The 20,844-nt window shown below is 35.8% G+C and overlaps 1 protein-coding gene across 1 annotated transcript in view; it reads left to right on the forward strand.

Annotated features, from left to right (window-relative positions):
- The window catches only part of atp9b (ATPase phospholipid transporting 9B), a 259,834-nt gene that overhangs the window by 170,085 nt on the left and 68,905 nt on the right, over positions 1-20,844 (forward strand). Inside the window, 2 exon segments of the mRNA XM_052023085.1 lie at positions 1,125-1,201; positions 20,252-20,412. Of these exon segments, the coding sequence (XP_051879045.1) occupies positions 1,125-1,201; positions 20,252-20,412 (238 nt within the window).

A 20,844-nucleotide genomic window follows, 5' to 3' on the forward strand; every position in this document is an offset into this window, starting at 1 on the left:
TCCACAGTATTGATCTGTGGTCTGTCTCCACTGTAATTGTCAGTGCAGCAGCAATAGGAGCTGAAGGTTTTGAGGTGTTCCCCATGCAATTCCCCAAGCACTCTTCCCCAGCCTGACCTTGATCCACAGATTGACCTCGATATGTAGTGACTGCGTGTCTAAACAGGATTTTGTCTGTAACTATCAACCACAGGGACATTCACAAATTCGCAGGGCATTGGAGATATTTTTCCAGATTTTATTTGCCATTAGAAAATTAACTCTTATAGAACTGAGCTTACAATACTTTTCAGAAGCCAAGTAAAAATTAAACAATTTTTGTAGTATGGTTATTCTTCAGTAATGACATCTTTTTACTTAATTGGTTGATGAAAGAATAAGCAGTCTATCTTCTGTAACCTTTTTGTCCCATTTGTAAGTAGTGTAATAATTTGCACTTTGGTCTGCTCCACATTATTGTATTTCATGTTCAAAGGGCAAGTAAAGGTCAGAGAGGCTGGTGTCTTTCATAGCTTGTTAATGTTGGAAGGTTGAAATTCTGAATTGTTAACAACATTCATTGTGATGCTGGTCTGTCTCTACTGTAATTTAGTACCTTTAATGAGTTGTTCGCTAATTCTTCTTGCTTTCCTGACTGCCAAATACAATTCACTGTATCTAATTTTTTTTTTCTATTCTCTAGACTGCTTCAAAAATGGGTTCTTTTTATGTTTTTTTGATGAGGACTCTAAAAAATCATTACATTGACCTGTAAAAATGATCACATTAGATATAAACCTGAAATAGTTATAATGAACAAAATGTCATTATTGTTTGGTCAGCCCTTGTTAAGAGATGCAGTTTTTTAATCTGCAAGTGTAGCATTGTTTCAATTTAATTTTATCTTTTATAGCTTTCAGATATGTTTTTCCAACTATTCCACTATCTAGCTGCAAAATTTAGTGCAAGTTTTCTGAATTTAGATTCCAGCAATGGACATTGCATAAAATATTATTTTGGCATAACATGCCTTTAAGTAACATGATACACAATTTTGTCAAGTCAGCTTTCTTGCATCAGTGAAAATTGGCAATGGCTCTTTGATTCAAAAACATCCAGTTTAATATAGTTTTTTTTTTTCACAGGCACTGTGATAGGGGTGGTAATATATACTGGAAAAGAAACTCGCAGTGTAATGAACACCTCCAATCCTAAAAATAAGGTAAGTTTGAATATAATTTTGAAGCAGCTTTTCTCATTGCATGTAATTAACCGTCTTTGAGTGTTTCAAATCTGTGGCAGCCAATTTCTCCCTCTGATCCCCATTTCCTGTTTATTTTGACATGTTTAGTTTACAGATTTTTACTTTTATCTTTTTTGCACAAATTGTTGCAGCTCAGAAATCAAGCTTCCAAATGCATAATTTGCCTTGAGACAGCAACCACTTCACAAATCGAGTACAATGTCAAACACGTTAAGGCATAACATGTGAATACCAAACAGATTCTTGCTGAGTAAATGGTATTGACCCTAGAGAAGCAAGAATGAATCAAATTTGAAATTTCACAACTTTTTTTGCTAAATGCTGCTGGCTACCATCTGCTATCATTTTTCTGGTGTTTTTTTTGTTCTTGCTTTCAGGCAAGAGTGATCTAGGTATGCATAAAAATTAATGTAATTTATTTAAAAGTGACCTAGCTTAACATAATTGATCAAAATGGTTTGTGTACTTAATCTATAAAATGCATTTCAATTGGATAAGAATTGTAACGAGCTGCAGTGATGGCTTTAAGGACCTTTGGCATCAATACTGCTATTGCTAGTGCTCTATTTTGAATTTACTAAATTGCATAATTTCCATTTACTCGTTCCTGTTACTGTACTGATGTGCTCTTGTAGAGTTTAAGGGGTAAAAAAAAGTTACTGTTGCTGCTTAATATAAAATGATGCAATTCACTATTCATCTTTTGGGGAGTTAAAAAAACCTTCAATGCAGCTTCATTAGAATGGTGACTTTGGAAATCTAAAGCCAGATTAAATCCACCTAAATTTTAATTTCTTTTTGGTTTCTTTATGTCCATTACTTTGTTTTTTTTCAGGAAATAAATTGCATATTTTGGTTATGTAAGGCATATTTTACCACATCTTACAGAAATTATATTTAATCACTAGTGGTAATGATGTAGTGTGCATGATGGAAATTCACGTGATCGAACTTATCAAAAAAAAGCGCTACAACTTGTCAATTGTGACAGTCGGTCGTTTCATAGTGTTCATTGTCATAAGTTATTCCAAGCGTGGATCCCTGTGAAAGGAGTGATAATACAAATTGCCTGCAGCAGTTATTGTAAGCCCTAGAGCATATTGATTTGTTTTTCTAATAAAAAGATGCTTTCAACTGTCTCTGACACAGAGGTAGGTGCTCTGAGTCATTGCATGAATAATAATGGGATGTATCATTATGCTTTCCTTCAGACTAGCATTGTTAGCTCTGAATAATATCAATTTCCCTAAAAATTTGCCATGCATTATTAGGATAGGTATGGTCATTATTTTTAACAAGTGTAATTGTGCCATGAAGTTAAAATAATCCAAGAACAACACTGCAATATATTTAGATTTTATTCTGCTTTTAAAATAAAGCTGTTTGTACCAATTAGCAAAATACTGCTCAAGGTAAACCCTACATAAGCTTTGCAAGGCAACAGAATGTCAGCTGTTACATCAGACTTTACCACATAGAGTGCTGAATAAAGTGAGCATTATTATTCAAGCATGCTGACCACTCAATGCTTGGTAATGTCCTTACTGAGATTAGCCCTAACAGTAGGTCACTGTTCAAAAACACAGAATAAGTATTTGTTTCTATTAAAATATGATGGTGAAATTGAATTGCTATATTAAAGTGTGGGTAGCTGTCCTTAGTGAATTTTTAGCAGCTGGTGATTTAATCTTGGACTTTATTTGTCATAACTTCACTCAGAAGCATAATTTCAATGTTAGCCTTTTAAAATACTGAATTCTAAACCTAGCTTCTACAGCTGTCATTGTCCTATGTTCTTGTAAATTTCTTACTCAAGTGCCGTCACTTACATATTAAGAATATTTCTTCATCTCTTAGCCCTTCAGAGAAAATTGACATTCAATACAAATCTAAATCGTGGTAGTTATCAAAAAGTTAATTCTCAAGCTTTAGGAGTCCTTCAGCACCAAGCATTAAAGCCAACAGATGCCACTATCCAGAGTTCCCACTCAAGATATATTTTATAAGAATTCATTCGTTTTTTGAATACCAATGATAGTTTCCATTGACTGCATTTTGAGACTAGAAATAATGGAGTTATATCCATTCATTGCATCATTCTCAAATCAGATATATTCAGTTCAGCGTACCTGAGTGCATGCAAGGACGATTGCTCATGAGTTTTCCTTTGACTATATTACTATCATTAAAGGTAGGTGGAATTTCAACAAAATAAGTATTTTAGAAAAAATTCTAATATCTGGCTTTTGCACCGACAGTGCCCAAGGCAGTGCTCAGAGGTATTTAAAAAAAATTTAAACAACCATTGTTGCTCACCTGGTGGTAGAGGTATTAATTGTAACAATGGCGTAAAACTAAAAAAAAATCCATTTGTGACATTTCTACTTTACAGAAAAGAGGGCAATTGTCCTAATGTACTGCAGGATTGCATTACATTGTTGTAAATAGTGTGGTGTTTAGTCTGGCTTCCCAACTCGAGCCTAGGGTGGACATGACTCTTTATGTTGGATTATGTACCAAAATAAATTACAATTCCTAAGGGTCACGTGAGATTGGTCAGGGCCAACATTTCCTAAAGGCTCAGTACGTAGAGCTCACCAGAGCCAAATAGAACCCACCTATGTGCCAGGTTTGATATCAAAAGAATTTAAGCCAGCAGTGGTTAGGTTGGGTTTTAATTATATACTCAAGAAGATATCTCATGCAGCATAACTGCTATCTTCATTTTTCCATATTATAGATGGTAACTTGTAATTATGAACCAGATTTTCTGTATTTAAGCAATAAGGTAGTTTGATTTAAAACATCCATCTTTAAAAAAAAATCAATCTAAGTTGTTAGAGCAATCAATATAATAATTTATTTATTTTAAGTTTTCTATGTTGCAACAATGACTATACTCCAAAAATACTTAGTTGACTATAAAGTCCTTTGGGGCATTCTGGACATGAAAGGCACTTTATAAATGCAAGTTTTTGAGAAATAAGTATACTTAAGTATATATATATAAGAGCTTCTAACCTGAATATCTGCTGTACCTCAATAAATACCCCATTGTTATTAAAGTACTGAATTACTTTATATTTTTTTTTACAGTAAATTGCACAGATTATGCAAGTTTATCACCAGGTTTTTAAAGTTACTCATGCTAAGGATTTTTTGGATACAAACTTGCAGGCATGGCCATAGATATGGGGAACATAAATTTCTCTTACCAAAAAAACTGCTGAGGAATTAAATGACAACCTTAGATAATTATCAGATTAGATATCAGCTATCACTGGAGAGTCAATTCCTCATAAAATCATAAAATAAAGTAAATGAATGTAAAATGTGCAGAGAAAATTTAACTGGCCAAAAATTAAATGTACCCGCCTTGATATAACAGCTTGATTTACTCAAAGACCATTGTTAGCCCTATTGTTTTACATTTGCATGGAAGCATTTGAGTTGTTTCCTGCTGAGACATCCCATTACAAATGAATTTACATATGTATTGACATAATGTGATAAACGGTAAACCAGGCTGAAGCTAGTGAAGTCAAATTTTTTTGGAAGTACCTTTTCAATGCGTATGTCACTGATTTTTTTTGTGGTAGAGAATATTGGAGGACTGAAATTATGTACTTCTTTGCTATGATATACTAGTATGTAAACTGCAAAGACTGCCAGTACCCTAGTGCTAAATACAAAATAATAGAAGCCTTAAAAATACAATTAAAATATGTGTAACATAAGTTGCAGAAAATTATTTAGGTAGATCTGATGCACATTTTTGATTCTTGTCTGATGCAAGGAGCTGTCTGTACATTTGAGTTAAACTTTTGAGTTTATTGGCTTTTATTTTGGAAATTCTGGTTTCCCCTTAAAATAGAATTGTAACAAGTAATTAATTATACAGAATTTTCATAAACCTCCTGGTGTTCAAGTTGGACTTACCAATGATAAAGGTCAATTTCAGACCCTAATTAACCATCAGGGATGGAAGCATTTTTAGGAATGCAATGTGACATTTTACTAGCAGCTGGCTAATCCTACTTATGGATTGGATGTGTACATGTTTACTTGTTTTTGAGATGTTATTTTTAACAAATACCTCACCTTTATTGAAAACTTAATTTATATTTTCGGATGTGTTTTGATCAGATCTGTAAAATCTACTTCGGTATAGGGTTCTGCTTTATTAAAATTGCTATGTACCCTGCATGATGCTGAATTATTATGAAAGGAACAACTGAAATTTGTTGACAAATCCCGACTGCCTCCTGCAGGAAGTTGTTATCATATGTCTGTCAGACAAAGTAACTCAATTTTGCTGCTTCTGTGGTTGCTAACCATGAATATTGAAAATAGATCCATAAGTAAATCACAACATACAAATTTAATTGTCTTGAGAAATGTTATGTGGATTACATTGATGTTTCTTGATTCATGCTCAATTGGAACTGTAAAAAATTTCAAATTTTTTTCAATGTTTTTCTTAAATCTTCTGTCATGATATCATTGATTTGGATAATGTGTGAAAATATGGACGCAAATTTATACTTGTGACAAATTGCTAAGCTATAGACTTGATCAAAGGCTCTTTATAATAGGAGCTACTCTCTCAAACATCTTAACAGGTAGTACAATGGAAGACCATGGCATTGCTGCACGTGTTTGTCAAGCCCTTGCTGCTGAATTTCTAATGTTACTCATGTACCTGCAGAAAGTTATTGCTCAAAGGATCCTCACATCCACTCTGCTGGAAGATAATTTAGGACCTGGGTATGTCCAATAACTTGTCAGGTTGGCAGTATTGGTCATTTAGAACCAAGGGAGTTGTTATGACCAGGAGCTTGAAGCCTCCAGTGCATGGAGTGTACTGGACAGAGGCCACAGGCCCTTACGACATCTTAGAAATGGAGTTTGAAAGCATATTGCAAGACAGCAAGCTGGTGGTCAAGCAAGATTATTGCAATAAAGTTATGTTAACATGTCTGTTTAATAATGTAATTACAGAACAAGAAAAGGCTGGCAAATTACTACCCATCTTCTTCTCAAACATTAATGATATATAATGAGAAAATCCAAGTGCCACAAGTATCAGTTGACCAATAACCTTCTCACTGATACTGTAATTAGAATGCACCAGCACTCGTTCATTTCAGACCTGGTTACACCCTTGATGTAGACAATAGAGAAGCTAAGCAACAAACGGAAATAAGAGTAATTAAAATGTGCATTCATTTCAGTTGCATTTGGTATCAGAAACTTTGGGCAAAAATGGAATTGCAATGTAAACCTGTAAGTAGAATTCTTTTATTAAACAACAGTCTTACGTAAAGATGTTAATTACTTCAGAAGATTATTTGTACAGTTTCCTTCATTTGCATGCTTCAGTAATGACTAAGTAGAGGGTTATTTTGCAGATGATTCCATACATTTTGGTGTAGTAATGAAGCACCCAGGCCTGTGTACAGCAAGACTTTGACAGCATAGAGGTTTGGCTTATGGATGGCAGTTAAGAGGCAGCACGGTAGTGTAGTGGTTAGCGTAACGCTATGATAGCACCAGCGACATGAGTTCAATTCTCGCTGCTGTCTGTAAGGAGTTTGTACATTCTCCCCATGTCTGCGTGCGTTTCCTCCAGTGCTCCAGTTTCCTCCCACGTTCTAAAGACCTACAGGTTAGGAGTTGTGGGCATGCTATGTTGGCACCAGAAGAGTGGTGACACATGCGGGCTGCCCCAGCACATTCTCAGTAACACAAAAAAAAATGCATTTCACTCTGTGTTTCGATGTACATGTGACTAATAAATAAATATCTTATACTTGTCAAACTTTTATTGAAAGGAAGCAGTATCACCTTCCCATTAACGACATCAGAGTTTCAACATTTAAATGAAGCTGAATAGGACCAAGTCTCCAACAGCAGAGTTCAGGCTGAATGATCTGTAATTGGTACCTCAGTTATTGATAAATGGAAACTTCTTCCTCCCACTTCAAGGAGAGTGATTTGAGATTCAATGCTTCAACGAATCCTAGATAGAGCATTCTCCATGGTTGACACCAGACCAAAAATTCACCTCTTTCCCCCATCAATGTATCCACAAGTTGCATTTGACTACTTAGTGTACTTCAACAGTGCCTCCCAGCTTCTGCAACCTTCACTGCTAATTAAGATAGAAACGTGATGAAGGAAGCATCATGACTGCCAGAGTCCATTCTAAGACGCATGCAGTTCTGACGTAGAGTTTTATCACGTTTTCCATTGTTGTGTTGTTAATATCCTTAAATTCCCAATATAAAAGTGTAGTAGGAGTATGATCAGCACAAGCACATGTGCTGGTCCACTAGAAACAGATAATGTAGTTTCCCCAGTGCCCTAGAAATCCAGGGAATAAATGTGGGTAAACAGTCTCACTCAGGATTTGTGGGAGATTTTGTCTGGGAGGAAGGAATTTGGGGCAGGAAAGGAAGGATGAAAGTGGGAGTGGGGGGGGAAGGTTGTGGTGCTGCTGTATTTGTACATTTATAGCCGAAGTTTGGAACCTCCTAGCTTAAAAATAAGACACTAAAGGAATAAAAGCAGAAAATGCTGGAAGCATAGCTGGTCAGGCAGCAACTGAGAAAAGAGGAACAAAGTTAACATTTCAGACAAAGCACGAAGAAGGGTCTTCAATCTGAAATGTTAACACTGTTTCTCTTTCCATAGATGCTGCCTGACCTGCTGAGTGTTTGCAGCATTTATTAGTTTAATAAGCTAGGAGGGTTTTAATTTCAGGTTTCCAGCATTTATAGTTTTTCTTTTGGTTTTCAAGAAACTGAAGGATTTTGGTTTTCATTTGCTATCAGCTTTTGGAATGGACTCAATTTTAGCTGCTCTTTCAATTTGGATTTTGTAGTATGCATTTTCTCTGTTTTTTAAATGTATTGCAGAGTATGCATTTAATATGTTTTGGTGGCAGAAAAGTGATGATTAGAATGCTGTGTGCTGTTTATAATCTCCTAAATCTTGGATTTCCACTATCAGCAAACTGAACTGTGTAATGGTAGTTACAAAGTACTCCGTACACCATTGCCCATTTTGTGTCTCCAATATCTCTAATTTTTTCCTACTGGGTAATCTATTTTCCTTCGGTGGATGAAGGACGGTGAAATTATTTAGCAGCACTTCCATCAGCAGCTTCACATTATTTAGAAATGATAAAGACTTGTATTTTGCAGTATGTGGCTAATTAACACTGCTGATTGTCAGTCTTCAGCAAAGCTGCTGATAAAGGCCATCGATCTCTGTGGCTTGAATTTCACCTTTCCCAACCTCTGAAACAACAGCTTCAGGGGTCTCTGACTTCTCCAAACTGAAGCCACTGAGGAGCTAGAGCAGGCAAACACTGAGAAACAGTTGCCTGACAAGCTTGGAGAGCAAAATAAAAATTAGGTCATACACATGGTAAAATACTGATCAACTGAATGAAAAGACTAATTTTTATTCCTTTTAAAAAGCAAGAAATTTTGAAATAAATTGAGGACATCACTGGCTGCAGGTGGAATTAACATTCTCGGGCCAAAGAACTTGTTAAACAGTAATTAAGAGTCTGCAAGCCAATTAAAGGTACAGTTGCCTTTGCGCAATAATTCTGTCAGAATAATTTTAAGTACCTGAAGTTTTCCTCAATTCACTTTATGTAGATTACACTGGTGAAAGCTGCACAACAGCGCACCCTGTGGAGGAGCAGTGAATTGTGACAGCAATTGTGGATGTGCATGCTCCAGAAGTTGCTGGCAGATTTCCTCCATTATAAATGTGAGCACTGATTAGCCTCGCTGTTGTTCATTGCAAATTCTGGGCCATAGAAACAGATTGGTGTAAAGTTAATCCAGTAAATAATGCTAATGTAAAGATAATAACAAAACTGGTATGAAAACAGACAGCCTGATCCCTGGATTATATACCACTGTTAATGCCAGCATCTAGCAGATGTATCCAGTAATTAAGGCTTTCATATCTACATCAAGATGCAAATTCTGCATTTTTAGTTTTACTGTGCTTGCCTGCAGTTACATCAAGTCTATCTTACCTCAAGAAATTATTTCTTTTAATTTTACCAAAAGTAATGTTATGACTTCGTTCATCAATGAAGCTGTTGCTTTTGAAAGCAAGATGGTTTGTGAAATTCATAATGGTTATTTCTACTAATTTGGTTTTCGTTATCATTTTGATAACTGAAAAAGGCTGTTGAAGTTTTACGCTCTGTTATCTTAATCAAAATGGTTTATTCTCAAAATTCAAATTACAATAACATGGCATTGGTTGTCCAAAGAACTTGAGGGTTCAACAGATTTTCAGCTAATTCAGTGAGTAGGTGTTCAACCATTATTTGAATCCTTCTGGAAAATTTGGATCACTCCTCTGAATTTTAGCTGCTCTCTATTGTAGTCCACACAACCTGAGTGTTATTAGGCTTTCTGCTGAATTTTGTGGCTATATGTGCATTTGTGGAGTCTTGTTACTATTACATCAGATGAAAATTATCAACAACATCTCTTTGGGGGAAAAGAAAAGACTTCGCTTTGCATTTGTAATCGATGGATAGAACACCTGCTCTGTTTAAATAAGACAATTGAATTGGACATTACAAGTAAATAAGGAAGATTTTAAGAGATGATCATTTGGAATAATCAGCCTATCCCTTTTTGGATAACATCAGTTATAGTTTACAGACTAAAGTAAGTGGTGATCTTAATTGATCTGGAACATGACCAATTTTTGTTAAATGGAAATACTGTAGGATAATTCAAATACCCCTCACATATTTATTGAACAAAATTACTTCTAAACAATGACTCCTTCAAAACTCTTTTGACCTTCTTGTCTCTTCTCCCCCACTCCTCTCCAAAACATCAAGAAATTTAGTAACTTTACTGGCCCAAAGCAGAACGAGCGTTTTCCTAATTTGAAATAAGATTTAAAATGTTAATGGTCTTTCATTGCACGATATGTAATTATGCTGCATTCACCAGAAAGCATTGCTCCAAATGATTTTTTTTTGGTATCCTTCAAAGGAGTTCTTCAAGCATAAGTTATCGCAGTAAACCCAGAGAGTAAACAGAGTAACCCATTTTATCAATATTCTAGAAAGTAGACATGTCCAGCCATTTTGAGGGCTGTATTAGTTACTATGTTCTGTAAACAAATTACAAGTATATATTATGTCTCTAATTTTACCACAATCAATGGAACTGTACAGGAATGGGATGCAATTTTTATCTTCCAAAAAAAAATTGCACATCCAGTTACTCGCTTGTTTACCAGGCTATAACACGTACACTTTACAGGTGGATTGGTGGCTACTTCAAAGAAAAAGAGGTGACTAGAATTGTGAAAATTAATCTTTAATAGAGCAGTCACTGCAGTAAAAATAGAAATGCAATGCTAAATAAATCTCAGCCATGATTTAGATTGTAAATGGGTTTTAAGCAATAAATGCTGTGGAATATTTGATAGGTTCAGATGTGCTGGCACACATTGCATCTATTGTAAAAAGAAAATGGATTTGTTGACCTTGGCATATAGCTTCACAGAATGATTTTACACATGAAAACATTTCAGTATTGCAATTTAGAGCTAATATTTTCAGAAGCGTCTCACTGTTGGATCACCATTATATCTGTGCAGGAATTTTCTGCATGTTTTCTTGCCTTGATTAGTTCCCTTCCAGATTATAACTGGGAGTGATGGAGAGCACCTCTTCATCTCTTCCAGTTAAGATAGTGGCTAATTTGAGAATAGAATTAGTGCACTCCAAGCCAGCAGATAACTAGTTAGCAACGTTAGTGGATTTTACACATACACCACACACACTTTTCAAAATTAAATCATTTTTTAGGATCTAATTGTCACTGTCATCCTCATCGCCCCTGAGAAGATGTGCATGAGCTGCTGACTCAAACTGCTGCATGCAGTCTTCCAAAGATATTCCTACTGTGCTGTTGGATTGAAGTTCCAGGATTTAGACCAGTTAATAATGGAGAAGTGCCAATATATATTCAAAGTAGGGATAGTGTGTGATGTAGAGGGGAATCTGCAGGAAATGATGTTTCGAAGTGCCTGAAGCCCAAGTCCTTGATGGTGAAGGTTGTCAGTTTGGGGAAGTGTTGTCAGAGTAATTTAGGTGACTAACTGCAGGGTAATTTTGCAGATGATAACATTAAAGCCACTGCAATGGCACTGAATGGGACAAACATTTAGAATGGTGGGTGGGGTACCATTTAAGTGCCTGCTTTGTATTGGATGGTGCCAATCTTCTGGAATGCTGCTGACATGCAGACATCCAGACCTGTGGTTTCGCAAGTAGGAACACTGATACTCCAAGCAAAGCAAAATAGAAGTCAGACATTCTTCAATGAAAGAAATGCAGAAAAAAGTTATTGGTAAATCAGGAGATAAGCACTGGTTTCATCTAGGGAGTCGCGAGGATTGTTTAGAGCTTCAGCTTTGTTTTCCTAATAAATTTCAATTGAGACTTCAAGACCAATCCTACATGGTCAAGAGACTCTCTGTTTAGAATAATTGAATTTAAATTACTTCAGTTAATACAATTTATTTGCTTCTGTTAATCTTGCGTTTCAATGCAACACTTTAAGAATATCAGCTGAATTCCACCAGCACCATAATTTTATGTTTCATTGGTCTGTAATTTAACAATCATTATTTGGACAGTGGCTCTGATTCTATGAGAAAGCCACTTTAGCTGTGAAGGCCTGAGCCAAGTAACGATATTTTGCATGACTAAAATTGTGTAATATGTAACTTAGTTCCTAATTGCTGCTCTAGAATGGAGATTAAAAAGTACAGTGAAGATAGCAATTTCCCAGCTGTATGAACAAAAACTATTTCTAGTACTGTTGCCTTTTCCTAGGTTTTGCATTCATTTGTAAACTGACTTGGTGCAATCTGTGTCTAAAGACATGACAGCCTCGCTCCTTCTGACAGTTGCACAGGCAACAATCACAGATCATGAATGAGAACTTGTTTTTTTTCTAGTCCCCATAGCTGATTTTTTTTTTGATTCTGTAATCCAAAGATCCAAGATCAGTTCAAAGCTGCCAAGGTCACCTGTAGCGCTCCAACCCATGCCTTTACTGTTAATTAATTACAGACCAATGATATTAGGAAGGTACTGCATAATCTAAATATTTTAGTATTGTATTAGTTCATGCATATGGTCCGGGAACCATTGGCAGAGCTCTTGGAAGGATTTTCATTTTACGTTAAAATCAGGCATGATGCCTTTTTCCATAATGTACTTTTGACGATTGCCCCTTCTATGTAGAACTGACGTCATTTGAGGTAAAATACACCATGTTGAGTCTCAATTACCATTGTGCATTAACCTTAAAAGAATTATGTATAAATAGCTTTGGAAGACAGGAGAAAATGGCTCATGAAAAAAAACTATTGCTAGCTTGTAGCTGGTTGGCTGATTAGATTTCTACACTTCATAATTTTTAAGTAATATATATTGTTACTTTATGCGTTGTTTCTCATTCATAATTTTTGCAGCATGTCTTTTGAAAAGTCCTACCCTACAATAGCATTTAAAAAATGTAAGATTGTCACATTTGTCACAGCAAGCCAAAGCTAATGAATATTATTTTTCATTTTGGAATGATCAAACCTTGCTTAGTGGTCAATCTGTGAGATAATGCATTTACATAACATTTTGCTCTTGCACGCTGTAACATTTTTAAGAATATTTTAATTGAAGTAATGTAATATAATCTTGTCATTAGCTGTTTACATTTATGTCAGTGCTTTGCTTTCTTTCCGAATTTAAGCATTTTAGTCTTGCAATTAAATTATTTAAACTGATTTGAGTAAAGTGGTGTAGATGAGTGAATTTATTGCAATTTAATGTTATAGCCATGTTGGTTTCTTCCTGTGATAGAATAACTAATTTGTTTTAGAGTGCCTGGAAGTTTGATAGTTATTGTACGTTACAACAGTTTCCTTGTGGTGGATTTTCTACTTTCCACTGACCCTTAGCCGCCATCTGGCATGAATTCAGGCTACTTCTGTCATCTGCTGCTAATTACTGTCACCTGCACATTGCATTCAATACAATACTTCAATATTATGTTGGTTACTAAAATGAGTAATTTGTCAGCTTGTTTACGTGCACCAATTTCTTTCAAATATACAGTCAAAGTACTAGTTTAAAATATAAAATCTCAGCTGCACAGAAATAAGGTACAGGTCAATTCTTGGCTTTGTCTGAAACTCTGGATTTAAGGATCATTACGAGGAAGCAGGTTAAAGAATATAGTTTTATTTTAATAAACAAGCATTGGCTCTGCACTATTTTGAGAAATGTCTGTTAGGATTCAATAAGGGCAGTGGTTTGAAGACAGCATTGTATTAATATACATTGGCTCTAATTTCAAGAAACTGAGGACTATCCTGATTTATGATTTAAATTGTCCCCAGTGGCACTTGCACAGCTGACAATCGAGAACTGGAAAGATGTGTATTCAGAAGAGTTTACAAAATGAAGCCAGCTGTGTTTCCCTACATACTGTGGCTTCCTGACATGCATCATTAAACCTTATTAGCTACTTCCTTTTGCAGAGATTCTTGTAGACTCGAACCCTGCATATTAGCAGTTTCTGTCTCTCCAACTGGAAATTATTCCCTTTATTGTAGAGTGTCACCCGCTATAGTTTCTGATGTGTAGTAATTGGTACTTTGGAGTATAATCATAGTGAAATACCACTCCATGCATTTCTTTATTTGGAAATTAATACAGACCTTTTTACTTTATCTGTCAATCTGCAACTTTTCCCATAAGTCCAAATGTTAGGATTTCTTACAAGCCATTAAGTATGAAATTGATCATCAACTGTTTCATAAGCGCAAGAGTAACAGACACCAAAATAACACCACAAAGTTGAATTGAAACTAGCTTTTAAGTGGAATAATATCCTGTTTTTTGTTGCAGTATCTCCTTAAAGGAGTTGAAATAAAGAAATATTAGGAAAAACACAGGAAACTCGTCCTTTTATATTATTATATTTTAGGATTTTAAAATAATTACTAGTAATTTAGTTGGTAAATTTTTGAAATTGTATTGCGCAGTGTGAGCATGGAGTAAGTACTGTGGTGTGTAATTGCTGTGATCGGTCTACAATTGTAGACTAGTTATAGATCAGTAAAGAAAAGTTATAGGGTCAACTAAAAATGTCAAGTTGTTATGACTACCCTCCAGTTCAGAATTACCGATCATCAATTACAGTTATATAGACCCTGTTGCACAGAAGCTTTGCACCAACAATTATTGCAGGCATTCCAAATGTAATAGTTTTACACTTGAAGAAGGACCAATTATTAATTTATTCTTCTCTTAAGTTACTTGTATACTCTAGTATTTTTATTTTGCATAAAGCACAGTTCCTGAATACATTAACTTCAGTTCAGTATTTTGTCCTTGAGTAACGTAAGGAATGGAATTAAGAAAGCTGAATCCATCACACTTTTTGACAGTTAACTATTTAACTGGGTGGTCCAGTAAATAACTTGGAATTAATTCTCCAGCAGTGGGAAATAAAAAAAAATCAGTGGTTCAGACATATCAGGTCTGAGTGCATTATGTGCAGGTTCTTTGTCAAGGGTTAAAATGGTGACTTGTTTCTTTTTTAAGTAATTTGCACATTTTCATATTGTGGCACTGGAGAAGAAGAAGAGATACAGCAAGGATTGTATCTTTTGGTTAATGCCCATCCCTGACAAGATGATGATATAATTCATTTAATCAGGTTACATTGATTTGAAGACGTACACATTTCAATAAAATGGAAAACCAATGTTCGCACCATAGCAATCAATAAAGAAAGGACATTTTGTTGTAGACTGTTGCTAGCTTGAGGGTGTGTGTCGGATTATTACTTTTTAGGTTAGAAGCTGATTATAAAGTATGATGCAGTGGACGTTCTTGTTTTGCAGTTAGCAAACTTCAGTTCCGTCATGAAGTCTCTCCCTTTATACTTTAAGTTAGTATTATAGATGTAGAAACTTGCCCCCAAACCCCACCATCACCATTTTACCATTAGGATATCAAGAGATTTTCCCACAGCAGCCACTCTAGCACTGAAGATAAAGGGGTCAATTTTAACCTAATCTGTCTGTCAGAAAACTGATGGAATTGAGTGCAACACTAGTTTTGTGTCCCACGCTATTGAAGCTGAAGAAAATCGATATCGGATAGGTTGTAGCTGTGATATTCCAGCTGATCCCGGGGCTTTCTCCTGAATAAAGTTAGGATAAAACTATTGCCCCCAAAAGACATTGTTCCACCTCTAAAATGTGGAGTAAATTAGTGGAATTATTTAATTTGCCATATCCAAAGTCATTGTTAACATTGGAATGAGCCCATTTTTTTCAATATCAAATGATGACTTGTCAAAGACTTGGATTGCAGTGATATTGTTCAACCTCTAGCCACAGCTAGTATAGCAGATAGCCTTCCACCCCATCCATCTCTATTTGGGTGTGCCAGTTTCCAGAGATTGGATAGGCTGTCTCACCTAAAGTACCATCTCCCTGGTTCTGTGTAGTTAAGAGCTTTATCTTCTTCTTTTAAATAGATAACTAAAAAGAGATCAATGTTTTGCTGTGTTACTAGGTAGAGATCAAGATTGTAGACTGATGACTCCCGGATTTTGAGAAAACTCGAGAGTGGCAGGTGAAATAACATGTATGCTTGCTGAACATTATCTGGCTCCAATGCAAATTGCTCCATGTTTGTAATTTTCAGGGCAAAGAAAAGACAGATATACAAGAGTTTGAAGCGCTTGAATTGCAAACAGTTGAAAGTGGTTAAACTACTTTCAGTTAAGACTTTATTTTGATTCTCACTTTGAAATTCTGTTTACTTCTGGCATAAAAATTTAATGTTGAAGCAGGTTAAAAAGTGCCCAGTTTTCCTGTAATAAACATCGCTATCAGGGTTTCATTAACTGCTTGCCCAAATGTAAAATGTCAAACTGAAACTGAGCAAAAAGTTAATGCAATGCAATAAAGCTAATGTCCTTTTAACTTTGCGTTTTCCCATGCACTACAGTGTATCTGATTACAGTCAGCATTTCGGGAAATGGTAGCCAGCATTGTACAAGTCTAATTAGTGGTACATTAACATGGATTATTGTGAATAAAGTACATTTTGTTTACAGGCAGTTCTGTTTTTATTTTATTTAATATGGTGTTTTACTGTATTTTTGTCAGATTATCATTGTTGCCTATTAATTAAGTGCTGACATGAGTACGGCTTGTCATGGAAGCCTCCATTTACTTTTTGTGTTCAATTCTTTCTTGCTTTTGATGAACCAATTACAAATCAGATGTTTTTGTAGTCTGTCGATTGAAAGTGATGGTTACACTGTGCGGGAAAGGGAAAATGTTATGCAACACATTTAGTTACGAAGAATTGTTTTTCTTTGTTGTAACCAAGCAGAATTTACCATATTTATGAGGTGGCAGTTCATTGAAGCTGTGACTTTTTCCTAGGGAACAGTAGTATTCTTTGCTGAATTTTCTGTATAGAGTTTCACAGATTTTACTGCTGTTATGATGCGGGCGAACAGTCTCGGTCAGTAGTTATGCATATTATGAGACAGTGATTCTTTATTTTATTACAAAAAAAAAGGCCAACTTTAGACGGCCAGATTAAATCATTCCTTTCACTTTTAATGGGATTTAGATGAATAGAGCAAAATATGCACTTTGCATTCATTGATAGCATCTTTAGGTTGAGGTAATTGAGTCTTTTTTCCTTGACTGAATGAATAATGACTTCATCTGATCCGCAGTGAGGCCTGAAACTTAGACTGCCATTGTGAACGCAAAGAGATCTGGTCTTTGAAACGTGCTCTGCTTCTCTAGCTTAATTTTTCTTCTTTTTAATCCAAAAACCCATTTTTCTTGATAATTCAACCAGAAACCACGTATTAGTGGAAGTTGTGGAAATTGCAAGATATTTGCCTCAGTTGTGTTACTTTGAGTGCAGCTGATAAATCAGTTTGCTGTCGTCTACAGAACCTTAGTTCTCAGGGGAAGAAAAAGGCAAGCCTTTAGAATGTTTGAATTCTTCACAAATGTTTAGATGTAATTTTGTGATTTGTTCCTGTAATTAAAGGAAACATTTGTGTTTTAGTGTTTATTTCCCATTTTACAATGGTATGGGTTTTAAAAAGACCTGCTGGATAGTGGTGAGAGGACTTGTTATGCTTTCTTCCCTCACTGGTTTTCTTGACTGTGATACCAGTTATAAAATGAACAGGGAAAGTAGGCAAAGTGGAGGCCTTTGGAACTTTTGGATGTGATTAACAGTTATCACAAAAACATTGAATGCAGTTATAAATATGATTTAGAAACAATCTGTTTTTGATTGCACAGTACAGCTGAAAGGATAAATTACTTGGCAGCTTAAGGCTAAATCCAAGCAGACTTTTTCCCCTTCATTTCACCCTACCCCTCACCCCGCTGCCACCAACACACACGCACGCACACACACACATCTTAGCTATTATTTTTGGGCAACTGTCCACAGTTAAATAATTCTGCACATTTCCTTCAACTTCATTAGCTAAATTTCAGACAACACTTATGTGTATCCCTAAATCTCCAGATAGGACCATGGAAATAGACTATATAAAAGAATTTAGATGTGGACTACTAAGATGGACAGGTATGGCAGGTAGCATTTAATGAACGGTAATACATTTTAAAATGAAGAGCTATCATGGGAATATAAACAGTGGAGAGATTAAGAAGGATTTGGAAGAATGGAGTGAGAGATTCAGATGTGTCATTCCCTAAAATGTGTAGGTAGATAAGGCCATTAAAAAGGACTAGTTTTAGCTTTATGTATTGGAGCAGAGTTCAAGAATAAAGAATTAATAGACAAGTTAATTCATTGGTACAATGCATATCGTTAGACAATTCTTTGGAGTGCCTTGCAATTTTGAGTTGTGGAGCGCTTTGGGTATAATTACATGAGGGTTTGTCAGAGACTAGAAACTATATTTCCAGTGGGACCAGGATTGTTTCTGTTGAAACAGGTGCTAAGTGGAAACCTAAGAGGCTTTGAAAATTACATTTTGGCAATGATTAGGAAGACATGTCCCCTTTATGTTTTGTGGGGGGGGGGGGTGGCGGGGGGAGGGAATATGTTACAGAATTTTTGACTTAAATGGTATTTAAGAATAAGACGAAATGCAGAAAATTCTTAGAGCACAGCTTGTTTTGCCATGGGTAACAGTTGAAGCATGGACTATTACATCTTTTTATAGAAAAACTTAATAATAATTGAGGCTAAAACATTGGGATATAAGAAGAGTGGTATCCATTTTGGAATACCACAAGCTGGGACAAATAGAAATTGTTGTGAATGTCTCGGGATCTCCAGTTAAATACAATAAAATGGTTGTTTTCTCCATTTTACTTTCTCCTTTGATCCTTATTTTGCATAATACCCTAATTTCACCAAGAAAACCTCTGGATTACTCATTTGTATTAAAACTGCACAGACTGGATGAAGCTATCAGTGCATTTTTGTCATTAGTTCCATGAAGCGTGGAAACTTGGAAAGCATATGTACCTTTTTCAGATAAGATACCTTTTCTAAGGAAGAGGTTGGCAATTTACAGCTTGTCTGCTCTATTTAAACTACACAGGTGATATGATTTTATTTTGGCAAAGCTCTGATCATATCTCATGAATTAATCATTAACAAATTACTCCTGTCAGCTTTGAGTAGGATACTAATCATATTACATTTTGCTAATGTTTTTTAAAAAAATTCACTTATTTCAATATTATCAGTCTCTTCCTCTAAATAAAATCACAGCATGGACCCTTCTTTACAAATTATTATTGTCAACTTTCCCTCCAGTGTCCTTAAATATTTTGTTTCCACCCAAATAAATGACCTTCTATTCTAGAACTCCATGTTTGAACCTCTGCAATCAGATATCCACTCCCCTGCCTTATTGAAAGAAATAAAGGACATGGTCTGTGAACATTGCCATGCAATGCAACATTTAACATCCCCCTGCCTCCCCCCGGCCCCCCAACTCTCATTCTTCTTGACTTTCTGTAGCCATCAATGTCCCTTCTATGACCACTTACACCTTCCCTTGCCTAGTTCCACTTTTACCAATTGATTCCTGGCCAAAGAACCTTCAACGGCTTCTCTTCCTGCTCCCGTACACTTATTTTCAGTGTCTCCCAAGGACCCAAGCTCACCCATCTGCTATATCTCATTTCCATGCTGTTCCTTGCCGTCATTATCCAAAGGTGTGATTGGGTTCCATTCAATTTGGCAGTGGTTGCCTCCATCTCACCACCATCTCTTGTGCTATGTTAATGCAACATACATGGTTTTATTTAGTTTGTATTAAAAAAAATACAAAGGTCCTGTTAGATTTGGGACTTGAATAGTTTTGCTTCATGTTTAAAGCATCCCTGAAATGTCAAATACAAATGTAAAATTGATAGTAACCGACTACAGGAGTCATTAGAGCACAGAGCTTTTAATGGTTTTTAAATGGAGTTAGGTACAATGCATTTTGAAACAAGTTAAATCAAAGCTTTTTAAAATAAGTACAGGCGGACCCCATATTAGGGCAGTTCAGGTAATGGAAATTTGCCCCTTACAGAATTTGCAAATCACTACCAAAAAGTCTGGGATACGGAATAAAAATCCGCTGTTATGGAAATTATTTCTTGGGAGGGTGGGGGGTGCATAAATAAACATTTTTTTTTCAACAACTCACATTTCTTAACACATGAGCAGATGATGTGGCTTCGTGTCAGGGAAAATTGCAACCTGGACAGTGTTCTAGGAATGCAACCCCCCCCCCCCCCCCCCCCCCCCCCCCCCACTATGATGTGGGTTCGCCTGTAGTACTTTAAGTGTATGGATTGATTTGTGCCAGTTTAACTTACAATTGTGACTTTGATTTCTTGCAGGTCGGCTTACTGGATCTGGAGCTAAATCGACTGACAAAGGCTTTGTTTTTAGCTCTGGTTGTGCTATCTGTTGTTATGGTGGCTTTGCAAGGATTTGTAGGTCCTTGGTATCGATACCTATTCCGGTTCATCCTATTATTTTCCTATATCATTCCCATCAGGTAAGATTTTGCGCTTCTAAAAAAAAAGCTGGCCGAGCCACTGAACATGAATGTTGAAATTCATACCAAGCTGTAATTGTGAAAGGAACTGATCTTTATCATGAAACTGTAGTAGCATAAGCAGAAAAATGTGATGGTCCCAGAAGGATCAAACTGCTGTGAAACTTGTGCCACTTGCTCTATTCCTGCCATTCATTTATTACAATGGTTTGAATTTCACAGTGGTAACAAGTGACATAAAGCAATTATTGAAATAATAACTGGCAAACGAGGCACCAAATAGAAAAATTGTAATTCCATAACAGTTTTAATGTAAAATCCTGTTCTCCTAAGTGCCTTGTTCATTTCATCACTTTAATAGATTGTTTTATGCTTGCCAATTGCATTAACGTTTAGTTTCAAAATCAATTTTAATTGTTTTTCATGTGTTCC

Source organism: Pristis pectinata, chromosome 9 (genome assembly GCF_009764475.1).
Source record: "Pristis pectinata isolate sPriPec2 chromosome 9, sPriPec2.1.pri, whole genome shotgun sequence".
NCBI classification, from domain to species: Eukaryota; Metazoa; Chordata; class Chondrichthyes; order Rhinopristiformes; family Pristidae; genus Pristis; species Pristis pectinata.